Source organism: Anomaloglossus baeobatrachus, chromosome 8 (genome assembly GCF_048569485.1).
Source record: "Anomaloglossus baeobatrachus isolate aAnoBae1 chromosome 8, aAnoBae1.hap1, whole genome shotgun sequence".
Classification (NCBI taxonomy): domain Eukaryota; kingdom Metazoa; phylum Chordata; class Amphibia; order Anura; family Aromobatidae; genus Anomaloglossus; species Anomaloglossus baeobatrachus.
Window position 1 is genome coordinate 35,367,542 of NC_134360.1, and position 26,471 is coordinate 35,394,012.

At 51.2% G+C, this 26,471-nt stretch overlaps 1 protein-coding gene across 6 annotated transcripts in view; it reads left to right on the forward strand.

Moving 5' to 3' along the window:
* Nucleotides 1-429: 429 nt before the first annotated feature.
* BRPF1 (bromodomain and PHD finger containing 1) overlaps nt 430-26,471 on the forward strand; it is a 108,985-nt gene continuing 82,943 nt past the window's right edge. For all 6 annotated transcript variants that reach the window (XM_075321439.1, XM_075321440.1, XM_075321441.1 and 3 more), the window contains exons 1-3: nt 430-709; nt 6,823-7,425; nt 25,019-25,978. In XM_075321439.1, coding sequence (XP_075177554.1) covers nt 6,833-7,425; nt 25,019-25,978 — 1,553 coding nt within the window. In that variant the 5' untranslated portion in view covers nt 430-709; nt 6,823-6,832. The remainder of the gene's footprint in view (nt 710-6,822; nt 7,426-25,018; nt 25,979-26,471) is intronic.

Sequence of the window (26,471 nt, forward strand, 5' to 3'; positions counted from 1 at the left end):
CTATATGATGGGGGGCTTTAAGGGGGTACTGCGAGTTATAAAACATCGCCCAAAACTAATTTTAGAAACAAATGGTCACCCTGAAACCCCCCGTCGTCTACAATTCATTTTCTAAACCTCTAGTAACCAAAATAATGACTAAATCCGGAATAAAGCGCTTTTTTTTTCACCCACCTGTCGTCCCTCCGTCTTCCCTCGTGTCACCCCCTGTGGACGCCAGGATGCGGCATCACGTGGTAATTAACGGCAGATTCGTTACAAAAGAAAATTATTTTTTCTGAAAATATGAGATGAAATCCCTCGGTGAGAAATCCCGAGAAGATAATGGGTGATTTGTGAAGGTTACATGTTTATTCCTCCTCTGGTAGGTGTAATAAGAGGGAAGGCGACGAATCTGCCGTGTGTGGCGCTGTGAGGGGCTGAGTTTACACGGGCAGGGCCGCTGGTTCCTGAGGAGACTCCATTGTTTCCCGCGGCTCGGAAGGAGCGTCCCGGGCTCAGAGCCGCCTCCGACCGCCCGGAAACCGAGGAGGACGCCCCGGATAGACGGGGTGGTGCCCGAGGGACCCCTCCGCGTGAGCGGCCACACCTTGCAGCCGAGAGCCCGGACTCGGGGCCTAGTCGCCCGTGTTTGCCCCCGGAGCCTCCTAGTGTGGACTTCTCTGCCCGGGTTCTCGGCCTGCGCTGACTGGCGATGACACACAGCCGGGTGAGTGCCGCCCCCTCACATCCGCAGCCCCCCATCTCTATAGAGCCTTTAATTAAAGGGGTTGTCTGCAATTTTACTAAAAGGCCACACATGTGATCAAATGCTGTCACGTGACTGCTGCAACCAATCGCTGACCTCCCTGATGATGTTTATATACTGACATGGGACCCCCCCACGCCCCTCCCCCTGGGTCTGTGATTGTCTGCAGCGGTGGATGACTGGTGGTAGTGATGTCTGTCCCTCAAGACCTCCAAGACTTTAAGGGGTTAAAAATAGACCCACAGGATGAAGAAATGGGGGGGTCCGGCAGGTAAGTTTGGACCGCCATTGCCCCATTTTTTTAAAGACTCTATAATGGGCGAACCTCACTTAAGCCTTAACCCCCTCCTGGCTGTTTTCATCTTCCACCAGGCCGAATTTGACAATACTAACGGGTGTCACTTTAAGAGGTGGTGGATCTAGAACTTTACAGATCCCAGTGTTTTGTTTTTTTTTCTTCTTTCCGTGGCCTATTGTGGTTGATTTGTGAAAATATTGGCATTCTGGTTAAAAAAAAAAGTTTAGATATACATACTGTGTATGTATGTGTGTGTGTGTGTGTGTGTGTGTGTGTGTGTGTATGTATATATATATATATATATATGTGTATGTATGTGTATATATATATATATATATATATATATATTATACTGTATTTTTTCAGATTTTAAAAAGCACCTCAAATTTAGAGGAATGAAAGTGGAAAAAAATGGGTTCTGTATTACTGGGGGGGCAGCAGCGGTGGTGGAGCAGGGTCACAGGAGGCAGGGGTGGTGGTAGAGCCATGGTGGTGCAGTGGGTGTCCCAGAAACAGTTGGTGGTGCAGGCTTCAAAGAAATGGCTCAATCTGCACATGCACCGACTACGGGCGCTATCGGCATGCGCCACCTCAAGGCGCCATCTTCCTGAAGTCAGTTTCTGGGGAGATCAATGGATCGGAGGCGGCACGTGCGTAGATGAGGTCTTGATCCGAGAGCTCCATCTAGGCACGTGCTGACTCTGTGCTCCAGTATTTGAAGCACTCACCACCCGCAGCATTGCCCCGCCTCCTGCTACCATTCTCCACCACCCTTTGGTAAGCTACATTCGGATTATAGGATGCACCCCTCGTTTTCCTCCCAAAGCTTAGGAAGGAAAAGTGCGTCTTAAAATCAGAAAAATACGGTATAAAACTTTGGATTTGTATGCCCTTAAACCAGAGAGCTACCGTATGTCACACAAAATAGTTAATAAATAACACTTCCCACATGTCTACTTTACATTAGCGCAATTTTTTGAAACCTAACTTCCTAAAAAAAGTAAACTTAACCCTTTAAAATATAATTTATCAGCAATTTTCAGAAAATACCCCAAAAGTGACACCGTTCCAAAAACTGTACACCTCACACTGCTAAAAATCACACCCAAGAAGTTTAACCTTTTAGATGCTTCACAGGAAGGAAAAAATGAAGTTACTTTTTCCAACAAAAATGTTTCTTTAGCCTCCAAATCTTGCATTTTCACAAGGGTAACAGGAGAAAATGCACCATGCAATTTCTCCTGATTACAGGCATACCCCATGTGTGGTTTAACTCTACTGTTTGGGTGCACGGAAGAGAAAGAGCGTCACTTGACTTTCGGAGCGCAAAATTGTCTGGAATTGTTAACAGATGCCATGTCGCGTTTGCAGAGCCCCTGATGTGACTAAACAGTGGAGCTCCCCCACAAGTGACCCCATTTTAGACACTAGACCTCCTCCAAGGAATTTATCAAGATGTGTAGTGAGCACCTTGAACCCCCAGAGGCTTTACAGAATTTTAAAACATTGAGCTGTGAAAATGAAGAACAAAATATCACACAAACGTTGCTTTTCCCCCAAATTTTTAATTTTCATAAGGGTAACAGGAGAAAATGGACCATGCAATTTCTCCTGAGTACAGGTATACTCCATATGCGGGGGAAAACTACTGTTTGGGCGCATGTCAGTGCTCAGTAGAGAAGGAGCAACATTTGAATTTTGGAGTGCTATTTTGGCTAGAATCTGCAGCAGACACCATGTCACATTTGAAGATCCCCCCCCCCCCAAATGATCTCATTTTGGAAGCTGCACCTCAAGGAATTTATCTAGGGGTGTTGTAATTTTCAACCTAAGGCGATTCACAGAATTGCATAACATTGGGCTTAGTAAATAAAAAATTCCATTTTTTTTTTCCTCACTACATTGTTACTTTGGCCCCAACTTTAATTCTTAAAAGGGACAATAGGAGAAAACGGACGGTGGAGTCTGTTACACAATTTCTCCAGAGTTCACCAATAGCTCAAAAGGGAAGGAGCGCCATATTATAGTGCAGATCTTGCTGTTATGGTTTGCGGGTGCCATTCACATTTTCAGAGCCACTGAGGTACCAGAACACCCATAAGAGACTTCATTTTACAAACTACACCTCTCATTTCATTCATTTATTTAGGGGTGCAATGTTCATATAGAAACCACAGCTGTGTCACAGAATTTTATACCATTGGGCGGCCAAGAAAAAATAATGACATATTTAGCACAAATTTTGTTTTAGCCACATATTTTACATTTTCACATAAGATAATGGGTAACAGTGGCATCAAAATGTGCCACACAATTTCTGGTGAGCGTGGCAATACCCCCGCTTAGCCACATGAAGAGACTTGGGAGGGAAGGAGCGCGATTTGACCCTTGGAGCACAGACTTTCCTAGAATAGTTATATATAGAGCCCCCAAATGTGAGAAGAGTAGAATTACCCCTCAAGTGACCGCCCCCCAACTTGGTCTGTGAACCTATCCACAAGTGTGACTGTTTTGACCTCATGGACATTTTCCAGAAACAAGCTGCAATGGATGTTCCTGAATGAAAATTGCAAATCTGCCATTGCAGTGCCCATACCTTGCAGTGCCCATACCTTGCAGTGCCCATACCTTGCAGTGCCCATACCTTGCAGTGCCCGTACTTAGTGCTCAGCTCTTGCTTTTGGAGGCACACACCCAGTAAATTTAGCAGGGTTTCCTCACTACAGAAATGTGAAACGTGAACCCTAGATGTGGTTTAGGCACATTGTGGGGCTCAAAAGGGAGGGGGTATTTGGATTTGGGTGTGCAGATATTGTGGATTTCTTCTTGGGGGGCGGGGGGCTTTTTTGTTACCAGTAATGTGAAAGCCCCCTATATTTCCATTGACAGATGGACAATGAGTGGAGGTTTTTGTTTTTTGGTTTTTTTTTTGTGAAATGAGTTGATGCTTTTATTGGGAACATTTTACATGACAATTTGGATCACATTTATCCTGCGCTCTACACTGAGCACCTTGAGGTTTAAAGCTAAATTTCAGACTAAGGTAATTCAGATGAGTTCACCAAGGGATCCATTCACTATAATGAAGCAGCAGAGTTACACCGGACTCCGTCTGGCCTCTGTTAAGTAGTTTCCTTCCTTTCAGAACTGCACAAAATTGTGACCCATTGCACTTTTATGAATACTTAAAAAGCCGAACACCTCTGGATTATGTCGGAGACAGTCCACAATGACTGCCTCTGCCTCATTATAGTTAATGTTCCATTGGGGCTCTATCTGAATCACGTATTTAAGAGATTTGCGCATAAACCCGGTGTAAGCGCTCAGCGTAGAGCACAGGATAAATGACCCGTGCTGCTGTCTTGGGGAGACAGAATATGCAAATCGACAGCCGGTCAAGAATTTGTTGATTTATTTTATGCCATTCACTGTGCGGTATGCGTGATAAGACTGTTTTAGTCTTCGTGTCGGTTTAATATGTTGTCCTTGTTTGGTAAAAATAACACATCTTTATTCCTTGAGTCAGTACGAATACAGTGATACCACATTTATGTTCTTGCTCCTTCACACAATAACATATAGGGGATAACGAGTGGTTGATTTATAGGTCAGGTCTTTCAAGACACTGCAGTACCCGATGTGTACTCCTTTTGCTTTTACTTAAAGTATACATAATTTTTTTTTTACTTGGTCCTTCTATAGCACATTAACACTTATTAGTTTGATTGCTTGTGTAGTACATTACTATGCACAAGCATGGCAATACATTACACCTGCCAGTGTGATACTGACAGAATGCCTGTTAGACCATGCTCCTAGCATGGTCTAATACGCCATGGTAGCCAAGTAACCCGGAGATCGTCATTTGACCTCCTGTTGCCATAACAACAATCAGAACCCTTTGATCTCATCACAGGAATCCCGATTGGGAGGAGAAGGAGTGCACGCCATCTCCCAGCCTCCAAAATGATGCGATCGCTGTTATACAGCCATGGGCGGTGCGGACATTGGTCCCGGATGTGACGGCGGTGCCTCTACCACTTAAGGGCAGCGATCGTGTGGGTACCACACTTGTACCCTTATGATCACATGACGTACTGGTACGTCCTTTTGTGGGAACGTACCGCACTGTAGCACATACCGGTGCGTCCAATGTTGGGAAGCAGTTAAGGAGAGAAAAGGTCTGGGGTTGATTCCAGTATTATATTTGGCCGCTGCTGCTGACACCTGGCTCTAGGTACGAATGTCTGATAGATGTGGACTCCATTGCCAGGACCCTCCTCTGTCCTGAGTATAGGGCTCTGCCCGCTGTCGGGAATGGTTTGGTGACTTCACTTGGTAATTTTCAGAACTCTCCAAATAAGGACAAGTGTTCTTATTTTGGAGCTTTTTTGGAAATGAATGAAAACATTCCCCCAGCATCGTGTCTGCATTCTTACCAACATCCAACAGGCACCCCCTGTCACGATGTCAGCCGGATTAACATCTACTGTATTTTTCGTTTTATAAGACGCACCCTAAATTTAGAGATGAAAAAAGGTAAAAAAAAAAAAAAAAAAAAAAAAAAGGGGTCCGTCTTATACTTCGGTGTTGTCTTACCGGAGGGGGGCAGCACTGGTGGTGAAGCGTGGTCACAGGAGGCAGTGGTTGTGCTGGCAGCGGCGGCGACGGATCAGTGGTGGCAGCGGCGGCGACGTCTGTGGTGGCAGCGCCGCTGATGGGTCAGTGATGGAGCAGGCCGGTGAGGTGAGTGTCCCAGTCTGTCCGCGGTGCCGGTTCAAGTGATGGCGCCCAGAGCGGCGCATGCGCAGATGGAACTCTCATCCAAGGGCTGCATCTGCGCATGCGCTGACTCCCGGCCCCATCATTTGAAACCGGGACCGCGGACACACTGGGACACACGCTGCACAGCCACTGTAGTCCGCATAGCTGCACACACAGGGTGGCAGCCAGCAGGCTGCCCGCCAGAGAAGCAGCTGGCACAGACAGGCAGCCGGCACGCAAACACAGGCACCCGGCCGTCCGACCGCACGCAGAGCCGCACAGACAGCCCCACCGGTAAGCTATATTTGGGTTTTAAGACGCACCCCTCATTTTCCTCCCCAAATTTTGGGAGGAAACGTGCGTCTTATAATCCGAAAAATACGGTATTTGGTCTTTATGGAATCTCCTGTGGATAATGACACATGTGCCCTAGATCAGGCACAGGGTACCTGGATGTTTATATATTATTTTTTGTTTTTTTCTAACACATGACTGAGCATAATGCACCCTGCAGATCAGTAGAGGGGTCCAGGTTATGAGACACCAACCCCCACCACTGATTACAAAACGTGCAAAAGACTTGTCACAAAATGAAGGGTCACTCGGCTCCAGATGAGCGTGCGCACAATCTGAGCCCGTCCACCATTCTATGCCCTCGTTTTTACAGGAGTTGTCGAATTACAAACTTTTCTCAGCTAACTTCAAGTTTATTGCCAACTCTGATGTGTGTGATTTTCACCTATATGGAAAACGGGGACCCCCGAGCTGCTTATTAAAGCACCTGCTGCTTATAGGGGAGGAGCGGCCCCCATGGAAGTGACTGGGGAGCACTGAGCACACACTGCAGCTCAGAGGTTCCTGCTTGTTTCCATTATACTCCCTTAGTCCTTATACACGTGTCAGTGTTTGGTTGCCAAAACCAGCTGTGAAACTTACTGAGAACTATCAGTGAAAGATTGACCCCTTCACCTCTGAGATTTATGTATTGATCTTGTTCTATATTTCATTGCAGTTGTAACATAATGGGTGTGGACTTTGATGTCAAGACATTTTGCCACAACTTGAGGGCCAATAAGCCTCCTTACGAATGTCCGGTAGACACCTGCAGAAGGATCTATAAAAGCTACAGTGGGATCGAGTACCACCTCTACCATTATGACCATGACAACCCGCCGCTGCAACAGCAGACCCCCATCAGAAGGTCCAAAAAGAAGGGTCGGCAGCCTCGCTCCGCCAACAAGCAATCACCTACTCAGTCCGAGCTGTCCCAGTCACCCCACCGAGAGGTGATGACCTACGCGCAGGCCCAGCGGCTAGTGGAAGTGGAGCTGCACGGACGGGTGCACCGGATAAGCATCATGGACAATCTGGATGTAGTATCAGAAGATGATGACGTTCCAGAGGAGGCGCCAGAGAATGGGAGCAATAAAGAAAACAATGAGACTCCGACCGCAACGCCTAAATCTGGAAAACATAAAAATAAGGACAAAAGAAAGGACTTCAACCATCACCACAGCTCGTCCACCGGAACCACCCCAAAACTTCCCGAGGTAGTCTACCGGGAACTGGAAGAGGACACCCCAGATGCCCCGGCTCGTCCTTCCTCTTATTACAGGTAACTGCAAAACACTCTACCTCTTCATAGCCAGGCTATTCTGTTTGTTTTTTTTTATTTACCATGTACACTGTGCAATACAGCTGCCCTGGCGATTATGTAGATACTAATACTTGTTGTTTATATACTACTTTTTTCCCCCATGCACAAAAAAATGTTGCTTGTGTTGCCATTTTCAGAGCCCCTTAATATTTTCTCCATTTTCATGATATGGGGGATATGTGAGGGGTTATTTGTTGTGCCCTGAGCTGACTTTTTTACTTTATTTATTTTTTCTGATACCATTTTGGGGTAGATACATTGTTGTTGTAAACCCCTCTTCTTGCAATGTTGCAGTGGTAAAAACCAAAAAAGGGGGAGTGATTTGAAGAGAAAAAAAGTCTGTCTGTCTGTCTGTCTGTCTGTCTGTCTGTCTGTCTGTCTGTCTGTCTGTCTGTCTGTCTGTCTGTCTGTCTGTCTGTCTGTCTGTCTGTCTGTCTGTCTGTCTGTCTGTCTGTCTGTCTGTCTCCAAACGGTGACACAAAGCTGATTGGCCGCTGGGCTCGCCATGGCCCCGCCCCCACACGGATTGGCTGGCCGCTCGCCCAGGCTCCGCCCCCACACGGATTGGCTGGCCGCTCGCCCAGGCTCCGCCCCCCACACGGATTGGCCTCTCTCCCCGGCACCCTGCACGCATTGGCAACTCGGCCACACCCCGCCCCCCTCACGCAATGCACGCTCGCTCTGGCCCCGCCCCCCGCACGCATTCCCCGAACCGACACGGAGCCACGACTCCCAGGTGAGTACTGTACCCCCGGGAGCCCACGTCAGCGTACGCCGCCAGCCCAGCCGACACATACCCTCGCATTTCTGGGGTTGCCGCTGTATGCTGGTGTGGGCTCCCGTGCGAGCGGGGGACGGGATACGCTGGTAACCATGGTAGCATAGTTACCAGCGCATCAAGGTCCTGCAGCTGCGGAACACACACACACACACACACACACACACACACACACACACACACACACACACACACACACACACATCAGATCTCACACACACACACATCAGATCTCACACACACACAACATCCTGGGATATCGCTTGCTTCTCGGCGGCGATACTGTGGAGTGACCTTCCAGGACCTGCCGGAGAATCACATGGCCAGAAGCATGTGGTATCTCCGGATGTTGTGAGTGTGAGCGCGTATGTGCGATATCGTCAGTGTGTGTGTGAGTGTATGCGATCGGATGTGTGTGTGTGAGTGTATGCGATCGGATCTGTGAGTGTCGGCAGAGGAGCATGGCGTGCTGGGGAAGGCTGGGAGGGCGAGGCTGATGCTGGGGAAGGCTGGGAGGGGGAGGCTGATGCTGAGGGAGGCTGGGAGGAGAGAGGCTGATGCTGGGGTAGGCTGGGAGGAGAGAGGCTGATGCTGGGGGAGGCTGGGAGGAGAGAGGCTGATGCTGGGGGAGGCTGGGAGGGGGAGGCTGATGCTGGGGGAGGCTGGGAGGAGGGAGGCTGGGAGTAAAGAGGCTGATCCTGGGGTAGGCTGCGAGGGGGAGGCTGATGCTGGGGACGGAGAGGCTGATGCTGGGGAGGGGGAGGCTGATGCTGGGGAGGGGGAGGCTGATGCTGGGGAGGCTGATGCTGGGGAGGGGGAGGCTGATGCTGGGGACGGAGAGGCTGATGCTGGGGACGGAGAGGCTGATGCTGGGGACGGAGAGGCTGATGCTGGGGACGGAGAGGCTGATGCTGGGGACGGAGAGGCTGATGCTGGGGACGGAGAGGCTGATGCTGGGGACGGAGAGGCTGATGCTGGGGACGGAGAGGCTGATGCTGGGGACGGAGAGGCTGATGCTGGGGACGGAGAGGCTGATGCTGGGGACGGAGAGGCTGATGCTGGGGACGGAGAGGCTGATGCTGGGGACGGAGAGGCTGATGCTGGGGACGGAGAGGCTGATGCTGGGGACGGAGAGGCTGATGCTGGGGACGGAGAGGCTGATGCTGGGAGGGGAGAGGCTGATGCTGGGAGGGGAGAGGCTGATGCTGGGAGGGGAGAGGCTGATGCTGGTGCAGCATGGGGGATGGAGCACGATGGGGGGGTGCGCAGCATGGGGGAGGGAGCACGATGGGGGGTGCGCAGCATGGGGGATGGAGCACTTTGGGGGGTGTGCAGCATGGGGGATGGAGCACGATGGGAGGTGCACACCTCCCCCCAACACACACAACACACCACACACACACTGGGAACCACAAACACCGCCCTACACAGACACCCACACACACAGACAATGCTACACACACACAACACACAAACACCGCGGCATACATAAATATACGCACATACCGCACAACACACACATTGCACAAAACACACCACACACACACAAACTGCGCAACACACACCCACAACGCTACAGACACACAGCGCTCCACAAACAACGCAACACACATACAACACCGCTCTCACCCCCCGCCACACCCAGACAACACCCAGAACATGTACAGCGCCCTACACAAACACTTGGTAACTACAGACAACAACATGTATATATGTATGTATGTATGTATGTATATATGTATATATGTGTGTATATGTATATGTGTGTATATGTATGTAAACAAAAATCATACATGAACTACACAATACGTAAATTCTAGAATACCCGATGCGTAGAATCGGGCCACCTTCTAGTAATATATGATATATGATATAAGATATAATAGATATAAGATATAATAGATATAAGATATAATAGATATAAGATATAATAGATATAAGATATAATAGATATAAGATATAATAGATATAAGATATAATAGATATAAGATATAATAGATATAAGATATAATAGATATAAGATATAATAGATATAAGATATAATAGATTTAAGATATATTATTATATATATATATATATATATATATATATATATATATATAATATATAAATATATATATATATATATATATATATATATATATATATATATATATATATATATATATATATATATATATATATATATATATATATATATATATATATATATATATATATATAATCTATATCATCTATATCACACACTCTGTTTTGATTTGTCTTCTTTTGCAGGGGTAAAAACAATAAAAAGGAGTGATTTGAAAATTTTATTATAATATAATTTCTTTGTCGCTCCATTGGGAGACCCAGACAATTGGGTGTATAGCTTCTGCCTCCGGAGGCCACACAAAGTATTACACTTAAAAAAGTGTAACCCCTCCCCTCTGCCTATACACCCTCCCGTGGATCACGGGCTCCTCAGTTTTATGCTTTGTGTGGAAGGAGGCACACATCCACTCATGCATTCTCATATTAGTTATGTCGGTTGGAAGAAAAGAGGGCCCCCACGGGGCCCCCGGCATGTTCCCTTCTCACCCCACTACGTCGGCGGTGTTGTTGAGGTACCGTACCCATTGTAGGTACAAAGGCCGGAGCCTCATGCCGTCTCCTTCACCATCCCTTAGCGGCTCTGGGAGAAGTGGGATCCTGAGCGGTCATCCATTTACTGGGACCGTGCTCCCTCCGCAGCCCCTGTGGGAATCTGCCGGACCGGAGTCTATTCAACCTCAGGGACCGGGCCCTGCAACTCTAAGGTACTCTGTGTCCCCATATGGGACTGTGCAGGGAGCGCACCTTCTCCCCGGACGCTGCGGCAGCTGCTGAATTGAGAAGGCCGGCAGACTTCCGCGCCGACCGTGCCTGCTTGTCGGGCGCGGTCTCAAATTTAGTCCCCGGCTTCATTGCTGCCTAGTCGCAAAAATCCCGCCCCCGGGCCTGCCTGTCAGGGGTAAGGGCGGGACTGCCGACCTGACGTCTGATGTGAGGGCCGGACCATACTGCATGTTTCCTCCCCCCTCACTGATCACTGTGGGGACCCCAGATTCCTGCACTTTTCTGGCGCCGCCCACGGCTCCACTCCTCCCCTGAGAGCTCTGGCAGCCATTTTTTGGCATTCTGCCGGTGGAGGATTCTCAGTGAAGAGCTCTGCAGCTCCGGGGGACCTAAGGCAGGGAATCTGGAGGACACACACTCCGCTTTTTAGCGGTCGGTAAGCCACACCGGTCACCCGGTGCTGGTCCCCCTAGGGTGCCGGAATAGATACGTATTTATATATATATATATATATATATATATTTCTGTTCGGTCGGGCTGTATACCCTTTTTTTGCCCATATGATCATTCTCCTAGGAGACAACAGCATGTCGTCCACAAGGAGCAAAGCTGTTAAGGCACAGGGTTTTTTTGCGGCCTGTACCTCTTGTGGGGTTATGTTACCTGCGGGTTCCACCTACCCTCACTGTGAGCAATGCTCGACCCCTGTTTCGCTTGCTCAGCCGGAGCCTCGGTCACTAGTGGGCCCCTCAGCTCATGTAGACCCCCCTGCTCCCCCTGTCCAGGCGGCAGGGACAGAGTTCGCCTCTTTTGCTGAGAAACTCTCTGAGTCACTTTCACAATCCATGGGTCAGTCTATGGACAAATGGTCTGCCAAGCTGCTAGAAGCTTTGCAGTCCAGACCGGTCCTTACACAGGCCCCGGCCGCTGTTGGATTGTCGCCTCCAGGCCCCTCTCGGTCCGCGCTGCAGCGCGCTCCCAGGTTGGGCCCTAGGTCTCACGTGGAGGACTCCTGCCCGGACCACAGTCCTAGACAGGCTAAGCGGGCTCGCTGGGAATCTTCCCCGACTTCTTCACGCTGCTCGGGTTCCCAGCTTGAGGACTCTCTGGAGGACGAGGCGGACGTCGCAGCTCAGGGCTCTGACCCTGACGTCGCCCTTAACCTTGATACACCTGAAGGGGACGCCTTAGTGAATGATCTTATCTCGTCCATCAACCAGGTGTTGGATCTCTTTCCCCCGCCTCCTACTGTAGAGGAGTCGGCGTCTCAGCAGGAGAAACACCAGTTTAGGTTCCCCAAACGTACACGTAGTGCGTTTTTCGATCACTCTAACTTCAGAGATGCTGTCCAGAAGCCCAGAGCGGTTCCGGACAAGCGCTTTACTAAGCGCCTTACTGACACACGTTACCCCTTCCCCTCCGAGGTCGTTAAGGGTTGGGCTCAGTGTCCCAAGGTGGATCCTCCAGTCTCTAGATTAGCGGCTAGATCTGTGTTGTCGGTTGCAGATGGCTCATCGCTAAAGGATGCCACTGACAGGCAGAGCTTCTGGTGAAGTCCATCTATGAAGCCACGGGCGCGTCTTTTGCCCCGGCCTTTGCAGCCGTGTGGGCACTCCAAGCTATCTCAGCTTGTCTGGCTGAGATTAATGCTGTCACACGTAATTCTGCTCCGCAAGTTGCGTCTTTGACTTCTCAAGCGTCAGCTTTTTCTTCCTACGCCATGAACGCAGTCCTAGACTCTGCTAGCCGTACAGCTGTGGCATCCGCTAACTCTGTGGCAGTCCGCAGGGCCATGTGGCTGCGCGAATGGAAGGCAGACTCGGCCTCCAAGAGGTTCTTAACCGGTTTGCCGTTTTCTGGCGACCGCTTGTTTGGCGAACGATTGGATGAGATTATTAAGGAATCCAAGGGAAAGGACTCCTCCTTACCCCAATCCAAACCTAAGAGACCTCAGCAACGAAAAATACAATCGAGGTTTCGGTCCTTTCGTCCCTCCGCCAAGCCCCAATCCTCTTCGTCCAGCAGGCCGGGAAAGGCCAGAGGAACTCCTATGCGTGGCGGTCCAAGTCACGCCCCCAAAAGGCCGCAGGAGGCACTGCCTCCAAGGCGGCCTCCTCATGACTCTCGGCATCCCCTAGCCGCATCCTCGGTCGGTGGCAGGCTCTCCCGCTTTGGCGACGCCTGGTGGCCACATGTTCAAGACCGATGGGTGAGAGACATTCTGTCTCACGGTTACAGGATAGAGTTCAGCTCTCGTCCTGCGGCTCGTTTCTTCAGAACCTCTCCGCCCCCCGCTCAGGCCGACGCACTTTTTCAGGCGGTGGACGCTCTGAAGACAGAAGGAGTTGTGATCCCCGTTCCCCTTCAGGAACGTGGTCGCGGCTTTTACTCCAACTTGTTCGTGGTGCCAAAAAAGGACGGCTCACTCCGTCCCGTTCTGGACCTCAAACTACTCAACAGACATGTGAGAACTAGACGGTTTCGGATGGAATCTCTCCGCTCGGTCATCGCCTCGATGTCACAAGGAGACTTCCTAGCATCGATCGACATCAAGGATGCTTATCTCCACGTGCCGATCGCACCCGAGCATCAACGCTTCTTGCGTTTCGCCATCGGGGACGAACACCTTCAGTTCGTGGCATTGCCTTTCGGCCTGGCGACAGCCCCACGGCAGCCCCACCAAAGTCATGGCATCCGTTGTGGCGGTCCTACACTCTCAGGGCCACTCGGTGATTCCCTACTTAGACGATCTCCTAGTCAGGGCACCTTCTCGGGTGGCGTGTCAACACAGCCTTACCGTCGCTCTGGCGACTCTCCAGCAGTTAGGTGGATCATCAACTTCCCGAAATCCAAGTTGACACCGACCCAATCACTGACTTACCTCGGGATGGAGTTTCATACACTGTCAGCGGTAGTCAAGCTACCGCGGGACAAACAGCTTTCTCTGCAGGCAGGGGTGCAATCTCTTCTTCGGGGTCAGTCACACCCCTTAAGGCGCCTCATGCACTTCCTGGGGAAGATGGTGGCAGCTATAGAGGCAGTGCCGTTCGCGCAATTCCATCTGCGGCCACTCCAATGGGACATTCTCCGCAAATGGGACAGGAGGTCGACTTCCCTCGACAGGAACGTCTCTCTCTCCCTTGCAACCAAGAAGTCTCTTCAGTGGTGGCTCCTTCCCAATTCTCGATCGCAGGGAAAATCCTTCCTACCCCCAACCTGGGCTGTGGTCACTACGGACGCGAGCCTGTCAGGATGGGGAGCGGTTTTTCTCCACCACAGGGCTCAGGGAACCTGGACTCCGATAGTCTTCCCTTCAGATCAATGTTCTGGAGATAAGGGCAGTGTATCTAGCCCTATTGGCTTTCCATCGGTGGCTGGAGGGCAGGCAGATCCGTATCCAGTCGGACAACGCCACTGCCGTCGCATACATCAACCACCAAGGCGGCACTCGCAGTCGTCAAGACTTCCAGGAAGTCCGGCAGATTCTGCAGTGGGTGGAAGCCACAGCCTCCACGATCTCCGCAGTTCACATCCCGGGCGTAGAAAACTGGGAAGCAGATTTTCTCAGTCAGGGCATGGATGCGGGGGAATGGTCTCTACACCCTGAAGTGTTTCGAGAGATCTGTCGCCGCTGGGGAACGCCGGACGTCGATCTCATGGCGTCACGGCACAACAACAAAGTCCCGGCATTCATGGCTCGGTCTCAGGATCACAGAGCTCTGGCGGCGGATGCGTTAGTTCAGGATTGGTCGCAGTTTCGACTGCCTTATGTGTTTCCTCCTCTGGCGATGCTGCCCAGGGTGTTACGCAAGATCAGATCCGACTGCCGTCGCGCCATTCTCGTCGCTCCAGATTGGCCGAGGCGGTCGTGGTACCCGGATCTGTGGCATCTCACGGTGGGACAACCGTGGGCGCTTCCAGACCGCCCAGACTTGCTTTCACAAGGCCCGTTTTTCCATCTGAATTCTGTGGCCCTCAACCTGACTGTGTGGCCATTGAGTCCTGGCTCCTAGCGTCCTCAGGGTTATCTCAGGATGTCATTGCCACCATGAGACAGGCCAGGAAGCCTACGTCCGCCAAGATCTATTACAGGTCTTGGCAAATCTTCTTATCCTGGTGCTCTGATAACGGTCTTCCTCCCTGGCCGTTTGCCTTACCCACTTTTCTTTCATTCCTTCAATCCGGAATGGACAAGGGTTTGTCACTCGGCTCTCTCAAGGGCCAAGTATCGGCACTCTCCGTATTTTTCAAAAGCGTCTAGCCAGGCTTCCGCAGGTCCGCACGTTCCTGCAGGGAGTTTGCCACATAGTCCCACCTTACAAACGTCCGCTGGAACCCTGGGATCTTAACAGGGTGCTAACGGCTCTTCAGAAACCACCTTTCGAGCCGCTGCGGGATGTCTGTTTATCACGTCTTTCGCAGAAGGTGGCCTTTCTAGTGGCAGTCACATCACTCCGGAGAGTGTCTGAGCTTGCAGCGCTGTCATGCAAAGCCCCCTTCCTGGTGTTTCACCAGGATAAGGTGGTTCTGCGTCCGGTCCCGGATTTTCTCCCTAAGGTGGTATCTCCTTTTCATCTCAATCAAGATATCTCCTTGCCTTCATTTTGCCCTAATCCAATTCACCAATGTGAAAAGGATTTGCACTCTTTGGATCTAGTGAGAGCACTCCGGTTCTACGTGTCTCGCACGGCGCCCCTGCGTCGTTCAGATGCGCTCTTTGTCCTTGTCGCTGGCCAGCGTAAGGGTTCGCAGGCTTCCAAGTCAACCTTGGCTCTGTGGATCAAGGAACCGATTCTCGAAGCCTACCGTTCTTCTGGGCTTCCGCTTCCTTCAGGGCTGAAAGCCCATTCTACCAGAGCCGTGGGTGCGTCCTGGGCATTGCGGCACCAGGCTACGGCTCAGCAGGTGTGTCAGGCAGCTACGTGGTCTAGTGTGCACACTTTCACAAAACACTATCAAGTCCATACCTATGCTTCGGCAGACGCCAGTTTAGGTAGGCGAGTCCTTCAGGCGGCGGTTGCCCACCTGTAAGAGGGGGCCGTTGCGGCTCTTTTTATTGAGGTATTCTTTTACTGCTTTTTGACGTCCCAATTGTCTGGGTCTCCCAATGGAGCGACAAAGAAAAAGGGAGTTTTGTTTACTTACCGTAAATTCCTTTTCTTTGTCGCTCCATTGGGAGACCCAGACAATTGGGTGTATAGCTTCTGCCTCCGGAGGCCACACAAAGTATTACACTTAAAAGTGTAAACCCCTCCCCTCTGCCTATACACCCCCCCGTGCATCACGGGCTCCTCAGTTTTTATGCTTTGTGTTGAAGGAGGCACACATGCACGCAAGCTCCACAATTTAGTCAGCAGCAGCTGCTGACTATATCGGATGGAAGAAAAGAGGGCCCATAACAGGGCCCCCGGCATGCTCCCTTCTCACCCCACTCTGGTCGGCGGTGCTGTTAAGGTTGAGGTACCCATTGCGGGTACAAAGGCTGGAGCCACATGCTGTTTTCCTTCCCCATCCCTTAGGGGCTCTGGGTGAAGTGGGATCCTAACCGGTCACCAGGCACTGGGAACGTGCTCCCTCCGCAGCCCCTGGGGGAATCTGCTGGACAGGAGACCGGGTATCGTCAGGGACAGGCCCTGCTCCTCTGAGGTACTCTGTGTCCCCTTGGGGACGGCGCATAGAGCGCCTGTCTAATGGACGCTGCAGCAGCTGCTGGTTGTGTTTGTGCGCCGGGACTACCGCGCTGACCGCGCTTGTTTGCCGGCCGCGCTTATAACTTTAGTCCCCGGCTTTTGCGGCCTAGTACCGCATATTCCCGCCCCCGGGCCTGCCAGTCAGGGTTAAGGGCGGGACGCTGCACTGGACGTCAGCGCTGAGGGCTGGAGCATACTTAGTATCCTCCTCCCCCCTCACTGAGCACCGTGGGGCACCAGATTCCCGCACTTTCTAAGGCACGCCCACGGCTCCCTCCTCCTCTCAGAACGCTGGCAGCCATTCCTATCAGCACTTCTGACGCTGGAGAACTTCAGAGACGAGCTCCACAGCTCTGGGAGGCACAGGCAGGGAATCTGGTGGTCACACAAACGCTGAGGGCGGTCGGTAAGCCGCACCTGTTACTAGGTGCTTGCCCCACTGGGTGCCGAAGTGTATATTTATATGCTTATATTGTATACATTTTCTCTGTACGGCCGCACTAGTGCTTTGGCTATATACCCTCTCTGATTGCTCTAAGAGGAGACAACAGCATGTCGTCCGCAAAAAGCAAGGGTGCCAAGGCACAGGCTTACTTTGCAAGCCCCGGGCACTGTTGAACCTTTTCCCTCAGACCCCCCTCGGTCGGCGCAGCAAAGTGCTCCTGGGGCGACTCATAGGTCCCACGGTGAGGACTCTGACACGGACTGCAGTCCCAGACCGGCTAAGCGGGCTCGCCAGGAGCTTCCCTCGACTTCATCACAGTGTTCAGGGTCTCAGCATGAGGACTCTCTGGAGGATGAAGCGGAGGTGGCAGATCAGGGCTCTGATTCTGACGATGCTCTCAACCTTGATACACCTGAAGGGGACGCCATAGTAAACTACCTTATAGCGTCCATCAATCAGGTGTTGGATCTTTCTCCTCCAACTCCTTAGATTGAGGAGTCAGCTTCTCAGCAGGAGAAATTCCATTTTAGGTTTCCCAAACGTACACAGAGTGCGTTTCTTGATCACTCCGACTTCAGAGATACAGTCCAGAAACACCGAGCTTTTCCGATAAGCGCTTTACTAAGCGCCTTAATGACACACGTTATCCCTTCCCCCCTGACGTAGTCAAGGGTTGGGCTCAGTGTCCCAAGGTGGATCCTCCAGTCTCCAGACTGGCGGCTAGATCCATAGTTGCAGTGGCAGACGGTGCATCACTCAAGGATGCCACTGACAGGCAGATAGAGCTCCTGATGAAATCCATCTATGAAGCTATCGGCGCGTCCTTTGCTCCGGCATTCGCAGCCGTATGGGCACTCCAAGCTATCTCAGCTTGTCAGTCTGAGATTAATGCAGTCACACGTGCCTCTACTCCGCAGGTTGTGTCCTTAACCTCTCAGGCGTCGGCGTTTGCGTCCTACGCCATGAATGCTGTCCTGGACTCTGCGAGCCGTACGGCGGTAGCATCCGCCAATTCGGTGGCAGTCCGCAGGGCCATGTGGCTACGTGAATGGAAGGCAGACTCTGCTTCCAAAAAGTTCTTAACCGGTTTGCCATTTTCTGGCGACCGCCTGTTTGGCGAGCAATTGGATGAAATCATTAAAGGGAACCGGTCAGCAGAAATGTCCCCTAAAACCTAACAGATTCCCCCTCTGCAGCTCCTGGGCTGCATTCTATAAAGGTCCCTGTTATGATTGTGCCCACTTTCTGACCGAAAAAAAGTGTTTATAAAGTTGTACGTTTTTGGCTTCTGATTCTGTAAATCCGTCACGGGGGCGGGCTGCCTGATGGCCGTTATTCTGCCCCCTGGTCCTGTATGCCGCCCCCATCGCTGATTTCAATACTTCTGGACGCCGCCCACTGCTCCAGCCATCCCCGCGCATGCCCAGTGCCCATCTCTCGGGGATGAGCACTGTGCCCAGCGTCACCGCTGGTGACGTGCACGCAGGGTTAAGATTATGGGCGGTGCTGTGATGTTTATTCCTAAGCAACCGCCCATAATCGCGGGACCGCGCTTTCCCCCTCGGCCTGCTTCTTTCTGCGCAAGCGCGCTGCTGCTGACCTCACTTCGCCTCCTTCCCATCTTGCCCCGAGGCAGGAAATAGATGGGAAGAGCGCGGAGCAGTGACTACACCGAAAGCGCGGTCCCGCGATTATGGGCGGTTGCTTAGGAATAAACATCACAGCACCGCCCATAATCTTAACCCTGCGTGCACGTGACGCTGGGCACAGTGCTCATCCCCGAGAGATGGGCACTGGGCATGCGCGGGGATGGCTGGAGCAGTGGGCGGCGTCCAGAAGTATTGAAATCAGCGATGGGGGCGGCGTACAGGACCAGGGGGCAGAATAACGGCCATCAGGCAGCCCGCCCCCGTGACGGATTTACAGAATCAGAAGCCAAAAAGGTACAACTTTATAAACACTTTTTTTCGGTCAGAAAGTGGGCACAATCATAACAGGGACCTTTATAGAATGCAGCCCAGGAGCTGCAGAGGGGGAATCTGTTAGGTTTTAGGGGACATTTCTGCTGACAGGTTCCCTTTAAACAATCCAAGGGAAAGGACTCGTCCTTACCCCAGTCCAAACCAAACAGACCTCAACAACGGAAGGTACAATCGAGGTTTCGGTCCTTTCGGCCCTCAGCCAGGTCTCAATTCTCCTCGTCCAACAGGCCACAGAAGGGTCAGAGGAACTCTGATTCATGGCGGTCTAAGTCACGTCCTAAAAAGACCGCCGGAGGAACCGCTCCCAAAGCGGCCTCCTCATGACTTTCGGCCTCCCCAAACCGCATCCTCGGTCGGTGGCAGGCTCTCCCTCTTTTGCGACGCCTGGTTGCCACATGTCCAAGACCGATGGGTGAGAGACATTCTGTCTCACGGTTACAGGATAGAGTTCCGCTCTCGTCCTCCGACTCGTTTCTTCAGAACATCTCCGCCCCCCGAGCGAGCCGACGCTCTTCTTCAGGCGGTGAGCACTCTGAAGGCAGAAGGAGTGGTGATCCCTGTTCCCCTTCAGCAATGGGGTCACGGTTTTTACTCCAACTTGTTTGTGGTGCCAAAAAAGGACGGATCTTTCCGTCCCGTTCTCGACCTCAAACTGCTCAACAAACATGTAAAAACCAGGCGGTTCCGGATGGAATCTCTCCGCTCTGTCATCGCCTCGATGTCCCAAGGAGACTTCCTAGCATCAATCGACATCAGGGATGCTTATCTCCACGTACCGATTGCACCAGAGCATCAGCGCTTCCGGCGTTTCGCCATCGGGGACGAACACCTTCAGTTCGTGGCGCTGCCTTTCGGCCTGGCGACAGCCCCACGGGTCTTCACCAAGGTCATGGCAACAGTGGTAGCAGTCCTACACTCTCAGGGACACTCGGTGATCCCTTACTTAGACGATCTCCTTGTCAAGGCCCCCTCTCGGGTGGCATGCCAACACAGCCTGAACATTGCTCTGGAGACTCTCCAGAGATTCGGGTGGATCATCAATTTCCCAAAGTCAAAATTGACACCGACCCAATCGCTGACATATCTCGGGATGGAGTTTCATACTCTCTCAGCGATAGTGAAACTTCCGCTGGACAAACAGCGTTCACTACGGACAGGGGTGCAATCTCTCCTTCGAGCCCAGTCGCACCCCTTGAGGCGCCTCATGCACTTCCTAGGGAAGATGGTGGCAGCAATGGAGGCAGTTCCATTGCGCAGTTTCATCTGCGTCCACTTCAATGGGACATTCTCCGCAAATGGGACAGGAAGTCGACGTCCCTCGACAGGAACGTCTCCCTTTCTCTGGCAGCCACGGCCTCCCTTCAGTGGTGGCTTCTTCCCACTTCTTTGTCGAAGGGGAAATCATTCCTACCCCCATCCTGGGCTGTGGTCACGACGGACGCGAGTCTGTCAGGGTGGGGAGCGGTCTTCCTCCACCACAGGGCTCAGGGAACCTGGACTCCGACGGACTCCGACAGAGTCCTCCCTTCAGATCAATGCTCTGGAGATAAGGGCAGTGTATCTAGCCCTAAAGGCGTTCCAGCCGTGGCTGGAAGGCAGGCAGATCCGAATTCAGTCGGACAACGCCACGGCGGTGGCATACATCAACCACCAAGGCGGCACACGCAGTCGGCAAGCCTTCCAGGAAGTTCGGCGGATTCTGCTGTGGGTGGAAGCCACAGCCTCCACCATCTCCGCAGTTCATATCCCGGGCGTAGAAAACTGGGAAGCAGACTTTCTCAGTCGCCAGGGCATGGACACAGGGGAATGGTCTCTTCACCCGGACGTGTTTCAAGAGATCTGTTGCCGCTGGGGGAAGCCGGACGTCGACCTAATGGCGTCCCGGCACAACAACAAGGTCCCGGCATTCATGGCACGGTCTCAAGATCACAGAGCGCTGGCGGCAGACGCATTAGTTCAGGATTGGTCGCAGTTTCGGCTGCCGTATGTATTTCCTCCTCTGGCACTACTGCCCAGAGTATTACGCAAGATCAGGTCCGACTGCCGCCGCGCCATCCTCATCGCCCCAGACTGGCCGAGGAGGTCGTGGTACCCGGATCTGTGGCATCTCACGGTGGGTCAACCGTGGGCACTACCAGACCGTCCAGACTTACTGTCTCAAGGGCCATTTTTCCATCTGAATTCTGCGGCCCTCAACCTGACTGTGTGGCCATTGAGTCCTGGATCCTAGCGTCCTCAGGGTTATCTCAAGAGGTCATTGCCACTATGAGACAGGCCAGGAAACCAACGTCCGCCAAGATCTACCACAGGACGTGGAGGATCTTCTTATCCTGGTGCTCTGATCAGGGTTTTACTCCCTGGCCATTTGCCTTGCCCACTTTTCTGTCCTTCCTTCAATCCGGAATGGAAAAGGGTTTGTCTCTCTGCTCTATTAACCCCTTCAGCCCCGGGGCACTTTCCGTTTTTGCGTTTTTGTTTTTTGCTCCCCTTCTTCCGAGAGCCGTAACTTTTTTATTTTTCCGTCAATCTTGCCATATGAGGGCTTGTTTTTTGCGGGACAAGTTGTACTTTTAAGTTTTACCATATGGTGTACTGGAAAGCAGCAAAAAAATTCCAAGTGTGGAAAAATTGCAAAAAAAGTGTGATGGCACAATAGTTTTTGGGATGTTTTATTCACGGTGTTCACTATATGGTAAAACTGATGTGTGGGTATGATACCTGAGGTCGGTGCGAGTTTGTAGACACCAAACATGTATAGGTTTACTTGTATCTAAGGGGTTAAAAAAAATTCACAAGTTTGTCCAATAAAAGTGGCGCACGTTTTGCGCCATTTTCCGAAACACGTAGCGTTCTTATTTTTTGGGATCTATGGCTCAGTGACGGCTTATTTTTTGCGTCTCGAGCTGATGTTTCTAATGGTAGCATTTTTGCGCAGATGCTACGTTTTGATCGCCTGTTATTACATTTTGCGTAAAACTTGCGGCGACCAAAAAACGTAATTTTGGCGTTTGGAATTTTTTTGCCACTACGCCGTTTACCAATCAGATTAATCGATTTTATATTTTGATAGATCGGGCATTTCTGAACGCGGCGATACCAAATATGTGTATATTTATTTATTTTTTAACCCTTTAATTTTCAATGGGGGGAAAGGGGGGTGATTTGAACTTTTAGGTTTTTTGTTTTTTTTTTTAATTTTTTAAAACTTTTTTTTACTTTTTTTATTTTATTTTACTAGTCCCCCTAGGGGGCTATAGCGATCAGCAATCCGATTGCTGATCGCTATCTGCTGATCACAGCTAGACCGCTGTAAACAGCAGAAATAGTCACTTTCTTTCTTCCTCTGCTCCGTGCCGAGGAAGAATGAAAGTGAAACTTCGTAGCACCAGGCGTCATCACATGACCCTGTGCTACGATGGCAACCACCGAACGTCACGTGATCACTCACGTGACGTCCGGAGGGGGCGGCGGTAAGTAAAAAAGATGGCCGCGCGCATATAGATCTCGCTGCCAGACTTTGGCAGCGAGATCTAAGGGGTTAATGTTCCGGGTGGAATGCGATTCCACTCGGAACATGTAGGCACACATGTCAGCTGTTGAAAACAGCTGATATGTGTGCCGATCCACGCCGCCTGCCCGCGGCAGGGGGCGGGGCTTACCGGGACACGATCCATGACAGATATATACGTCCATGGTCGTGAAGGGGTTAAGGGACAAGTCTCGGCGCTCTCTGTGTTTTTTCAAAAGCGTCTAGCCAGGCTTCCGCAGGTCCGCACGTTCCTGCAGGGAGTTTGCCACATAGTCCCTCCTTACAAGTGTCCGCTAGAACCCTGGGATCTGAACAGGGTGCTAACGGCTCTTCAGAAACCACCTTTCGAGCCAATGAGAGATATTTCTCTTTCACGCCTTTCGCAGAAGGTGGTCTTCCTAGTGGCAGTCACATCACTTCGGAGAGTGTCTGAGCTAGCTGCATTGTCATGCAAAGCCCCCTTCCTGGTGTTTCACCAGGACAAGGTGGTTCTGCGTCCGGTTCCGGAATTTCTCCCTAAGGTGGTATCCCCTTTTCATCTCAATCAGGATATCTCCTTACCTTCTTTTTGCCCTCATCCAGTTCACCAATGTGAAAAGGATTTGCACTTGTTAGATCTTGTGAGAGCACTTAGACTCTACATTTCTCGTACGGCGCCCCTGCGCCGCTCGGATGCGCTCTTTGTCCTTGTCGCTGGCCAGCGTAAAGGGTCGCAGGCTTCCAAGTCAACCTTGGCTCGGTGGATCAGGGAACCAATTCTTGAAGCCTACCGTTCTTCTGGGCTTCAGGTTCCTTCAGGGCTGAAAGCCCATTCTACCAGAGCCGTGGGTGCGTCCTGGGCATTGCGGCACCAGGCTACGGCTCAGCAGGTGTGTCAGGCGGCTACCTGCTCGAGTCTGCACACTTTCACGAAACACTATCAGGTGCATACCTACGCTTCGGCAGATGCCGGCCTAGGTAGGCGAGTCCTTCAGGCGGCGGTTGCCCACCTGTAGGAAGGGGCCGTTTTACGGCTCTATTACCGAGGTATTCTTTTACCCACCCAGGGACTGCTTTTGGACGTCCCAATTGTCTGGGTCTCCCAATGGAGCGACAAAGAAGAAGGGAATTTTGTTTACTTACCGTAAATTCCTTTTCTTCTAGCTCCTATTGGGAGACCCAGCACCCGCCCCTGTTCCCTTCGGGCTGTTGTTCCTTTGTGTACACATGTTGTTCATGTTGAATTGTTCTGGGTTCATGGTTTCAGTTCTCCGAACATCCTTCGGATTGAATTTACCTTAGACCAATTTATAAGTTTCCTCCTTCCTGCTTTTGCACCAAAACTGAGGAGCCCGTGATGCACGGGGGGGTGTATAGCAGAGGGGAGGGGTTACACTTTTAAGTGTAATACTTTGTGTGGCCTCCGGAGGCAGAAGCTATACACCCAATTGTCTGGGTCTCCCAATAGGAGCTAGAAGAAAAGGAATTTACGGTAAGTAAACAAAATTCCCTTCTTCTTCTAGCTCCTATTGGGAGACCCAGCACCCGCCCCTGTTCCCTTCGGGCTGTTGTTCTTTTGTGTACACATGTTGTTCATGTTGAATTGTTCTTTTGGTTCATGGTTTTCAGTTCTCCGAACATCCTTCGGATTGAATTTACCCTAGACCAATTTATAAGTTTTCTCCTTCCTGCTTTTGCAGCGAAACTGAGGAGCCCGTGATATACCGCACCCGCGGATTTGCCGCGGATTTTTTTTTTTTTTCTTTTTTCCCCATTCTATACCCAAAATCCGCACCAAATCTGCACCAAACAATTGACATGCTGCAGATTTTTCCGGATCAAAATCCGCGGCAAATCCGCAGCGGAAAAATCCGCAGCATGGACACAGCATTTCCAAAATGCCATTGAAATGGCTTGGAAGTGCCGCTGCTGCAGATTTTCGGGAAATCCGCGGCAAATCCGCGGCAAAATCCGCAGCGTGGGCACATAGCCTTAGAGTGTCTTTTATCCATGTAGATGAAAGCCTTCAATGACTAAGGTGTAATGGGTTACTTAAAAAATCAAACCTCCAATTAAATTATTGTGCCCTATTGTCCTCTAATCTTTTCCTATATACCTTACATTGCAGATTCTGCTTCCGAGTCGCAGCACGGACCGTCTGTGGTTGTGCTGCAGGCGGCTCGTATCTGTATGTTTGGAGATGGCATCCTGCTTTGAAAGGGCTTAATGTGTTTTAAGGACTAGAATTTACGTTTTTATTTTGGTGCATTTATATTTAGACGTTCCAGGAATAAGAAACTTTTTTTTTTTTTTTTTTTGCATCTCCCTTTTCAGGTACATCGAGAAGTCTGCAGAGGAGCTGGATGAGGAGGTAGAGTATGACATGGACGAGGAAGACTACATCTGGCTCGACATCATGAACGAGCGACGAAAGTCCGAAGGAGTCAACTCCATCCCACAGGAGATCTTTGAGTACCTAATGGACCGACTGGAAAAGGAGTCTTATTTCGAAAGCCATAACAAAGGGGACCCAAACGCGTTAATAGACGAGGATGCTGTGTGCTGTATCTGCAATGATGGGGAATGTCAGAACAGCAACGTTATATTGTTTTGTGACATGTGTAATTTGGCCGTGCACCAGGAGTGCTATGGGGTGCCTTACATCCCAGAGGGACAGTGGCTTTGCCGGCGGTGTCTCCAGTCACCATCCAGAGCCGTAGATTGTGCCCTGTGCCCAAACAAGGGAGGTGCATTTAAGCAGACGGATGACAGCCGCTGGGCCCATGTGGTCTGCGCTCTCTGGATCCCCGAGGTTTGTTTTGCTAACACGGTCTTCCTTGAACCCATAGACAGCATTGAACACATCCCCCCGGCCCGCTGGAAGCTGACGTGCTATATCTGCAAACAGCGCGGCTCGGGAGCTTGTATACAGTGTCACAAGGCGAACTGTTACACGGCCTTCCATGTTACGTGCGCGCAGCAGGCCGGACTCTACATGAAGATGGAACCTGTGCGGGAAACAGGAGCCAATGGCACTTCCTTCAGCGTGCGCAAAACTGCCTACTGCGATATCCACACACCCCCCGGCTCCGTGTGCAAGCTTCCTGCCCTCTCCCATAGCGAAGGCGAGGAGGAAGACGACGAGGAAGAAGAAGAGGGGAAAGTTTGGAGTTCGGAAAAGGTGAAGAAAGCAAAAGCCAAATCCAGGATAAAAATGAAAAAAGCCCGGAAAATCCTTGCAGAAAAAAGAGCTGCGGCCCCGGTTGTTTCTGTCCCTTGCATTCCCCCTCACAGGTAAGCTCATAACTGTAAACTGAGCATTGCCTGTCGGTCGTAATCTGTCTGGGGTTTTCCGGCAACCTCCAACCCGCTAACTTCCAGAAGCGAGAGGTGCTGCTGACGTTGCAACCTGCCAAAATGTTTGGACACATGGCAGGTATCATGCTCGCAACTGTGCAGATCGTAACGTCATCAGCACATCTCGCTTCCAGCTTAGACGGTGCCAGATAACCTTTTTATTCTGAACTTTCAGGAATTTCTCAGTCCAGTGGAATAGTAGGTAAGGCCCAATTGGGCAATTTGTATGTACCCTGTGTAATCACACTGGTCCAGAAGCCATGGCTGGGGGGGCGGCGCTCATGGCTGGGGGGGCGGCGCTCATGGCTGGGGGGGCGGCGCTCATGGCTGGGGGGGCGGCGCTCATGGCTGGGGGGGCGGCGCTCATGGCTGGGGGGGCGCGGCGCTCATGGCTGGGTGGGGCGGCGCTCTTGGCTGCAACTCTGTAACA